The sequence below is a fragment of the Symsagittifera roscoffensis genome, unplaced genomic scaffold (assembly GCF_963678635.1).
Source record: "Symsagittifera roscoffensis unplaced genomic scaffold, txSymRosc1.1 SCAFFOLD_655, whole genome shotgun sequence".
NCBI classification, from domain to species: domain Eukaryota; kingdom Metazoa; phylum Xenacoelomorpha; order Acoela; family Convolutidae; genus Symsagittifera; species Symsagittifera roscoffensis.
In genome coordinates this window covers 13,592-23,585 of record NW_026971170.1, presented here as the reverse complement: position 1 = coordinate 23,585, position 9,994 = coordinate 13,592, and the positions used below count along the sequence as shown (strand labels likewise).

The 9,994-nt window shown below is 33.5% G+C and overlaps 1 protein-coding gene across 1 annotated transcript; it reads left to right on the top strand.

The window, feature by feature from the left end:
• Positions 1-649: 649 nt before the first annotated feature.
• On the top strand, positions 650-2,671 carry LOC134856237 (uncharacterized; the record flags this gene model as incomplete). Its single annotated transcript, XM_063872581.1, is given in 2 exon segments — positions 650-749; positions 2,016-2,671. Coding segments are annotated over 2 exon segments (479 nt in total), but the record flags the coding sequence as incomplete, so codon positions are not given.
• Between the last annotated feature and the right edge of the window lie 7,323 nt (positions 2,672-9,994).

Genomic DNA, 9,994 nt, shown 5'->3' with positions numbered 1-9,994 from the left:
CCCAGTCCCATGATTATTTGTGGTATCTGGTATTGTGTGGGAAACGAAAATTTGAAAAACTGAAAAAAAAAATTCAAAAACTAAAACGCACCCAAATACTAAGTTCCTCCCCATTTTTAGTGGTCGGAATAAAAACTAAAGCACACCCGAATGCATAAGTCTTCCCCATTTTTCAAAAATTGGGAACAAAAAATTCAAAGCTTTTTGTGATTTTCATAGAAATCTTTCTCTCACGCGCTATGTTAAGTACAGAGGGATTTTTTCGCATATGGCAGAGTAATCATTAGAGAAATTTTCATGTCTTATTTCAATTTGGTAGACTATATGTTTGACGGATTAAATCTCCGCTTACGCGTTATTGGCACGAATTATATCACTCATTAATTATCCCAAATTTGGCAAAATGGCAATCGTTAAACACTTATAACGTTTAAAAAGAATAATCACAGATGAAATAATAGCTTAAACATATAAGCTCAAGACATTTATTCTTTTTAAATGATATAAAAAAAGTCAAAAATTGTCGAAATTTGTCAAAAAAAAATACCCCGATCACACAAATATTACGCCACTTTCTTCGAAATTCGGAACAATGAATTAGTTTTTTAGCGTTCAGCTTTAATTTTGATGCACTTCTTTCTTTTTATAGAGAAGAAAGAAAGAGACGAAAGACATAGGGAAGAACAATTGGAGAGAGAAAGAATATACGCAGAAACCCAGCGAGAAAAGGAAGAGCGAGAAAGGGAACGGTGAGTGCAGTAAAAACAAGCGGGCCAAAAACAAAAACTGCAAAAACACATTAACAATTTTTGACAAAAAGTAATCATTTTGGCTCAATTTTTTCCAAAAATTGTATTTCTGGCAATTAAGGGTATTTCAGAATTCCCGAAAAAAAAATGGTCTACCTCTGAGAAAGTGTTTTTTAATGAAAACCTCAGACCCTCCCCTGTACTTTTTCTACCACCAACTAATTGCATTACGACAACTCGGTGTTTTTTCACAGTTCATAACATAACTAACCTTTTTAGTACCATAAGCCTTTTTTTCAAAACTTTTTCCGAAGTATATAGTACAAGTATATAGTATAGAAGTATAAACTTTTTCCAGTTTAGTATATAGTAATCTCTGACGATCTAACGAACCAGATACGAGGTCATTTTTGTTGAGCACCGTTTTCATGGCGTAAAGAAAGATAATTGAATTTGCTACGCTAGTAAATATTGGATAACTCCTTAATTACAGCAGCTGTGTTGTTGTGGGATTATGAAAAAGTTAAAAACCAAAAACTTTTTGAAAGCCGAAAACTCGTCTGATGGATTTAGAAAAGGAAATTTTGAGTCAACTCGACAACATAAATAACCAGGGGTGGATTAATGGTGGGTGCATTTTCGCTAACGTTCCCCTTCAGGGATTCGACCCCCTTTGGTATTTTTTATGACATCCATTTTTGGCCGAATTTTGGCGCCAGTATATACTAATTTTGAGGAGGAGCGAGCGCCCCGAAAAAAAAGCGAATTTTTGGTCATATGAGAACACATGTTTCATCTCGTCGTGTAAACTAACATTTTTTCCATCGGTTTTGAACAAAAATGTTCTTGGATTATTCAAAAATTTCAATCCAAACCCTTTTGGATTTCGAAATGTCTGATGATGTGCTCTTACCAAAAAACATCTATTTTAATTATAATAATAATTGTAGTTCCTGCGAATCGCAGAGGAGCTATCAGTAGGCCTTAACAGTCCTGTTGAGGATAGTCCATTTGTATTATCTCCCCACATTCCAGACAGTGTTATTTTGCTGAGCATTAGATCATTTTGTCGACTTTTTTTAGATCCACCAAAATGATTTTCCGAGCTCTCAAAAATCAGAACAAAGACCCTATTTTGACCAAATTTCCGGCGCTTCCTGCAATGTTTTGAGAAAAAAAACAGGCCAAAAAGGCACTTTTTGACCTTTTGTAGACAATGTCTAGACTGCGAAGATAAAAACCCACAAACATTTGTTTATTTTCTAGAACTGAGTATGTTGGTTATGGGCAGCTGACAAACTCAGGCTATGACAGCGCAGGTCGTGAGTATGAAAAACCGGACTCCGCTTACCTCCCTGTATCATGCAATCCATACGTGAGGCCACCGACCGTTTGCAACGACTACATGGAACCTGCAGCTAATCCACGCTTCCAAGAAGAATCTGACTCTGAAGATGAAGCGAACCCTGAAGATGAAGCGAAGTCTGAAGATGAAGCAAAGCTTGAAGATGAACCAAAACTTGAACCAGAATCCCCAAATCTGGACCCAAAAAAGTACAAAAACATAAACGAGGGTTTTGACAACGACACGGAGTCTGTGGGAGTCAGCTCAGTCAATATTTCTTTGAAAAGTGATACAGACTAACGAATAAACCAAAAACTGTTGGGTTGGAGAGAAAATGCTGACTAACACAATTTGGTAACATAAAAAACGATGGCATAAAACTATTTCTTTCTGGATTTTGAATAATATTATCATTTTTTTTATTTGCTGTACTTAACTTTTTCAACTTAATATCTCAAGCATTTAAATTACGTTTTCTACTCAAAAAATTAACTTGAGATAATTTCGTACAATTAAACAATCCTGGTCATTCTAGTTCACTGTGTGAAATGTATTGCAAACTTTGTACACTTTTAAATTGTCCTCTTTTAATACAACAAATATAACTAGCCGGTTTTGAAAGCTAACGGCCACTCTACCCGGGTTGAGGCTTGCGGTTTCGGCTTCGACCGAGGCCGCTCGAGCATGTTCCAACTGCCAGGTAATGTTCGAGCAATGTTCCAACTGCAAGGTAACATATATGGAATAAATTTCATTATAGAAATTTCATGAAACTTTCCTGGAAAGTTGCATCAAAATTTTGTAAAGGCACGCTATGTAAAGCATTATAAAATATTGTTATTTCGCGTACTGCAAAGCAATAAATAGACAAAATCATTTGCTTCAATTAAACTTGAAACATTTTAATGGCGGATTAAATCTCCACCTACGCGTTGATAGCATAAAATTTATTGCGTTGAAACCATAAGACAGTCGGTTTGACTTTGACCTCCATAAAAAAGGAAAACCTTGTTGCAAAAAAAACTGATCACACAGTTTCCATAAATCACACAATTTCCATAAATCACCAACCGTTCTCCAAAACAATTGTTGCAAGCAAATTTTTTGCGGCTATTTAGTCCTGGATTCACAAAAACTAGATATTTTTCTGTTTTTTTTTCTAGATAATTTTTTCAAAAAGGCCCAAAAAGCCTATTTTATCTGAACTGGATTTTGCCAAATAATAAAAATTTTCAACTTAAAACATATTGTAGGCAAAAGACATAAAGAATCAGGCCGTTTCCGATGCTTTGCAAATGCAAGATTGTTGAACTTTTGGTAACTCTAGCTTCGATAAATCAAGCTCTTTGTCACTTCGAATAACAATTCCGTTACTAAAGCCCACCAAAAGTTTGAGAAACGATAGCATAAAACTATTTCTTTATGGCTTTTGAACATTGTTATTATTTTTTGATTTGCTGTGCTTAATTTTATCAATTTAATACCTCAAACAGTTAAATTACGTTTTCTACTCAAAAAATTAACATGAGATAATTTCGTACAATTTAACAATCCTGGTCATTCTAGTTCACTGTGTGAAATGTATTGCAAACTTTGTACACTTTTAAATTTGCCTCTTTTAATACAACAAATATAACTAGCCGATTTTGAAAGCTAACGGCCACCCTACCCGGGTTGAGGCTTGCGATTTCGGCTTCGACCGAGGCCGCTCGAGCAATATTTCAACCGCCAGGTAACATATATGGAATAAATTTCATTATAAAAATTTCATGAAATTTTCCTGAAAGTTACATCAAAACTTTGTAAAGACACGCTATGTAAAGCAGTATTATATATTGCTATTTCGCGTACTGCAAAGCAATAAATAGACAAAATCTTTTGCTTCAATTAAACTTGAAACATTTTAATGGCGGATTAAATCTCCACTTACGCGTTGATAGCACAAAATTTATTGCGTTGAAAGCATAAGACAGTCGGATTGACCTGCATAAAAAAAGGAAAATTTTGTTGCAAAAAAAGCTGATCACACAGTTTCCATAAATCACAATATTTCCATGAATCACCAACCATTCTCCAAAAAAATTGTTGCAAGCAAATTTTTTGGGTCATAATTTAGTCCTGGACTCATTCACAAAAAAAAGATAGTTGTCTGTTTTTTTTCTAGATAATTTTTTTTTAAAACGACAAGAAAGCCTATTTTATCTGAACTGGATTTTGCCAAATAAAAAAAAATTTTCAACTTAAAATATATTGTAGGCGAAAGACATGTAGAATCAGGCCGTTTCCGATGCTTTGCAGATGCAAGATTGTTCAATTTTTGGTATCTGTAGCTTCGATAAATCAATCCCTTTGCCACTTCGAAGCACACCAAAAATTTGGGAAACGATAGCATAAAAATATTTCTTTATGGCTTTTGAATATTGTCATCATTTTTTGATTTGCTGTGCTTAATTTTATCAATTTAATACCTCAAACATTTAAATTACGTTTTCTACTCAAAAAATAAACTTGAGATAATTTCGTAAAATTAAACAATCCTGTTCATTCTAGTTCACTGTGTGAAATGTATTGCAAACTTTGTACACTTTTAAATTGTCCTCTTTTAATACAACAATTACAACTAGCCGGTTTTGAAAGCTAACGGCCACCCTACCCGGGTTGAGGCTTGCGATTTCGGCTTCGACCGAGGCCGCTCGAGCATGTTCCAACTGTCAGTTAATGTTCGAGCAATATTCCAACTGCCAGGTAACATATATGGAATAAATTTCATTATAGAAATTTCATGAAAATTTCCTGGAAAGTTACATCAAAATTTTGTAAAGGCACGCTATGTAAAGCATTATTATATATTGCTATTTCGGGTACTGCAAAGCAATAAATAGACAAAATCTTTTGCTTCAATAAAACTTGAAACATTTTAATGGCGGATTAAATCTCCACCTACGCGTTGATAGCATAAAATTTATTGCGTTGAAAGCATAAGACAGTCGGATTGACCTCCATAAAAAAAGGAAAACTTTGTTGCAAAAAAAAGCTGATCACACAGTTTCCATAAATCACACAATTTCCATGAATCACCAACCGTTCTCCAAAAAAATTGTTGTAAGCAAATTTTTTGCGGCATAATTTAGTCCTGGAAAACTTGAGATAATTCTTTCACAAAAAATAGATAGTTTTCTGTTTTTTTTTCAAGATAATTTTTTTTAAAAGGACAAGAAAGCCTATTTATCTGAACTGGATTTTGCCAAATAAAAAAAATTTTCAATTTAAAATGAATTGTAGGCTAAAGACATGTAGAATCAGGCCGTTTCCGATGCTTTGCACATGCAAGACTGTTCAATTTTTGGTATCTGTAGCTTCGATAAATCAATCTCTTTGCCGCTTCGAAGCACACCAAAAGTTTGAGAAACGATAGCATAAAACTAATTCTTTATGGCTTTTGAACATTGTTATTATTTTTTGATTTGCTGTGCTTAATTTTATCAATTTAATACCTCAAACAGTTAAATTACGTTTTCTACTCAAAAAATTAACATGAGATAATTTCGTACAATTTAACAATCCTGGTCATTCTAGTTCACTGTGTGAAATGTATTGCAAACTTTGTACACTTTTAAATTTGCCTCTTTTAATACAACAAATATAACTAGCCGATTTTGAAAGCTAACGGCCACCCTACCCGGGTTGAGGCTTGCAATTTCGGCTTCGACCGAGGCCGCTCGAGCATGTTCCAACTGCCAGTTGATGTTCGAGCAATATTTCAACTGCCAGGTAACATATATGGAATAAAATTCATTATAGAAATTTCATGAAATTTTCCTGGAAAGTTACATCAAAACTTTGTAAAGGCACGCTATGTAAAGCAGTATTATATATTGCTATTTCGCGTACTGCAAAGCAATAAATAGACAAAATCTTTTGCTTCAATTAAACTTGAAACATTTTAATGGCGGATTAAATCTCCACTTACGCGTTGATAGCACAAAATTTATTGCGTTGAAAGCATAAGACAGTCGGATTGACCTGCATAAAAAAAGGAAAATTTTGTTGCAAAAAAAAGCTGATCACACAGTTTCCATAAATCACAATATTTCCATGAATCACCAACTGTTCTCCAAAAAAATTGTTGCAAGCAAATTTTTTGCGTCATAATTTAGTCCTGGATTCATTCACAAAAAAAAGATAGTTGTCTGTTTTTTTTTCTAGATAATTTTTTTTAAAACGACAAGAAAGCCTATTTTATCTGAACCGGATTTTGCCAAATAAAAAAAATTTTCAACTTAAAATATATTGTAGGCGAAAGACCTGTAGAATCAGGCCGTTTCCGATGCTTTGCAGATGCAAGACTGTTCAATTTTTGGTATCTGTAGCTTCGATAAATCAATCTCTTTGCCACTTCGAAGCACACCAAAAGTTTGGGAAACGATAGCATAAAAATATTTCTTTATGGCTTTTGAATATTGTCATCATTTTTTGATTTGCTGTGCTTAATTTTATCAATTTAATACCTCAAACATTTAAATTTTGTTTTCTACTCAAAAAATAAACTTGGAATAATTTCGTACAACTAAACAATCCTGTTCATTCTAGTTCACTGTGTGAAATGTATTGCAAACTTTGTACACTTTTAAATTGTCCTCTTTTAATACAACAATTATAACTAGCCGGTTTTGAAAGCTAACGGCCACCCTACCCGCGTTGAGGCTTGCGATTTCGGCTTCGACCGAGGCCGCTCGAGCATGTTCCAACTGCCAGGTAATGTTCGAGCAATGTTCCAACTGCCAGGTAACATATATGGAATAAATTTCATTATAGATTTTTCGTGAAACTTTCCTGGAAAGTTACATCAAAATTTTGTAAAGGCACGCTATGTAAAGCATTATTATATATTGCTATTTCGCGCACTGCAAAGCAATAAATAGACAAAATCTTTTGCTTCAATTAAACTTGAAACATTTTATTGGCGGATTAAATCTCCACCTACACGTTGATAGCATAAAATTTATTGCGTTGAAAGCATAAGACAGTCGGATTGACCTCCATAAAAAAGGAAAACTTTGTTGCAAAAAAAAGCTGATCACACAGTTTCCATAAATCACACAATTTCCATGAATCACCAACCGTTTTCCAAAAAAAATGTTGTAAGCAAATTTTTTGCGGCATAATTTAGTCCTGGAAAACTTGAGATAATTCTTTCACAAAAAATGGATAGTTTTCTGTTTTTTTTTCTAGATAATTTTTTTTTAAAACGACAAGAAAGCCTATTTATCTGAACTGGATTTTGCCAAATAAAAAAAATTTTCAACTTAAAATGAATTGTAGGCTAAAGACATGTAGAATCAGGCCGTTTCCGATGCTTTGCACATGCAAGACTGTTCAATTTTTGGTATCTGTAGCTTCGATAAATCAATCTCTTTGCCACTTCGAAGCACACCAAAAGTTTGAGAAACGATAGCATAAAAATATTTCTTTATGGCTTTCGAATATTGTTATCATTTTTTGATTTGCTGTGCTTAATTTTATCAATTTAATACCTCAAACATTTAAATTACGTTTTCTACTCAAAAAATAAACTTGAGATAATTTCGTACAACTAAACAATCCTGTTCATTCTAGTTCAATGTGTGAAATGTATTGCAAACTTTTCTACACTTTTAAATTGTCCTCTTTTAATACAACAATTATAACTAGCCGGTTTTGAAAGCTAACGGCCACCCTACCCGGGTTGAGGCTTGCGATTTCGGCTTTGACCGAGGCCGCTCGAGCATGTTCCAACTGTCAGTTAATGTTCGAGCAATATTCCAACTGCCAGGTAACATATATGGAATAAATTTCATTATAGAAATTTCATGAAAATTTCCTGGAAAGTTACATCAAAATTTTGTAAAGGCACGCTATGTAAAGCATTATTATATTTTGCTATTTCGCGTACTGCAAAGCAATAAATAGACAAAATCTTTTGCTTCAATTAAACTTGAAACATTTTAATGGCATATTAAATCTCCACTTACGCGTTGATAGCATAAAAGTTATTGCGTTGAAAGCATAAGACAGTCGGATTGACCTCCATAAAAAAAAGAAAATTTTGTTGCAAAAAAAAACTGATCACACAGTTTCCATAAATCACACCATTTCCATGAATCACCAACCGTTCTCCAAAAAAATTGTTGCAAGCAAATTTTTTGCGGCATAATTTAGTCCTGGATTCATTCACAAAAATTAGATAGTTTTCTGTTTTTTTTCTAGATAAATTTTTTTTAAAATGACAAGAAAGCCTATTTTATCTGAATTGGATTTTGCCAAATAAAAAAAAAATTTCAACTTAAAATGAATTGTAGGCTAAAGACATGTAGAATCAGGCCGTTTCCGATGCTTTGCACATGCAAGACTGTTCAATTTTTGGTATCTGTAGCTTCGATAAATCAATCTCTTTGCCACTTCGAAGCACACCAAAAGTTTGAGAAACGATAGCATAAAACTAATTCTTTATGGCTTTTGAACATTGTTATTATTTTTTGATTTGCTGTGCTTAATTTTATCAACTTATAACCTCAAACATTTAAATTACGTTTTCTACTCAAAAAATTAACTTGAGATAATTTCGTACAGTTAAACAATCCTGTTCATTCTAGTTCACTGTGTGAAATGTATTGCAAACTTTGTACATTTTAAATTTTCCTCTTTTAATACAACAAATATAATTAGCCGGTTTTGAAAGCTAACGGCCACTCTACCCGGGTTGAGGCTTGCGATTTCGGCTTCGACCGAGGCCGCTTGAGCATGTTCCAACTGCCAGGTAATGTTCGAGCAATATTCCAACTGCCAGGTAACATATATGGAATAAATTTCATTATAGAAATTTCATGAAAATTTCCTGGAAAGTTACATCAAAACTTTCTAAAAGCACGCTAAGTAAAGCATTATTATATTTTGCGATTTCGCGTACTGCAAAGCAATAAATAGACAAAATCTTTTGCTTCAATTAAACTTGAAACATTTTAATGGCGGATTAAATCTCCACTTACGCGTTGATAGCATAAAAGTTATTGCGTTGAAAGCATAAGACATTCGGATTGACCTCCATGAAAAAAAGAAAATTTTGTTGCAAAAAAAACTGATGACACAGTTTCCATAAATCACACAATTTCCATGAATCACCAACCGTTCTCCAAAAAAAATTGTTGCAAGCAAATTTTTTGCGGCATAATTTAGTCCTGGATTCATTCACAAAAAATAGATAGTTTTCTGTTTTTTTTTCCAGATACTTTTTTTTTAAATGACAAGAAAGCCTATTTTATCTGAACTGGATTTTGCCAAATAAAAAAAATTTTCAATTTAAAATATATTGTAGGCGAAGGACATGTAGAATCAGGCCGTTTCTTATGCTTTGCACATGCAAGACTGTTCAATTTTTGGTATCTGTAGCTTCGATACATCAATCTCTTTGCCACTTCGAAGCACACCAAAAGTTTGAGAAACGATAGCATAAAAATATTTCTTTATGGCTTTCGAATATTGTTATCGTTTTTTGATTTGCTGTGCTTTATTTTATCAATTTAATACTTCAAACATTTAAATTACGTTTTCTACTCAAAAAAATTAACTTGAGATAATTTCGTACAATTAAACAATCCTGGTCATTCTAGTTCACTGTGTGAAATGTATTGCAAACTTTGTACACTTTTAAATTGTCCTCTTTTAATACAACAAATATAACTAGCCGGTTTTGAAAGCTAACGGCCACTCTACCCGGGTTGAGGCTTGCGATTTCGGCTTCGACCGAGGCCGCTCTAGCATGTTCCAACTGCCAGGTAATGTTCGAGCAATATTCCAACTGCCAGGTAACATATATGGAATAAATTTCATTATAGAAATTTCATGAAAATTTCCTGGAAAGTTA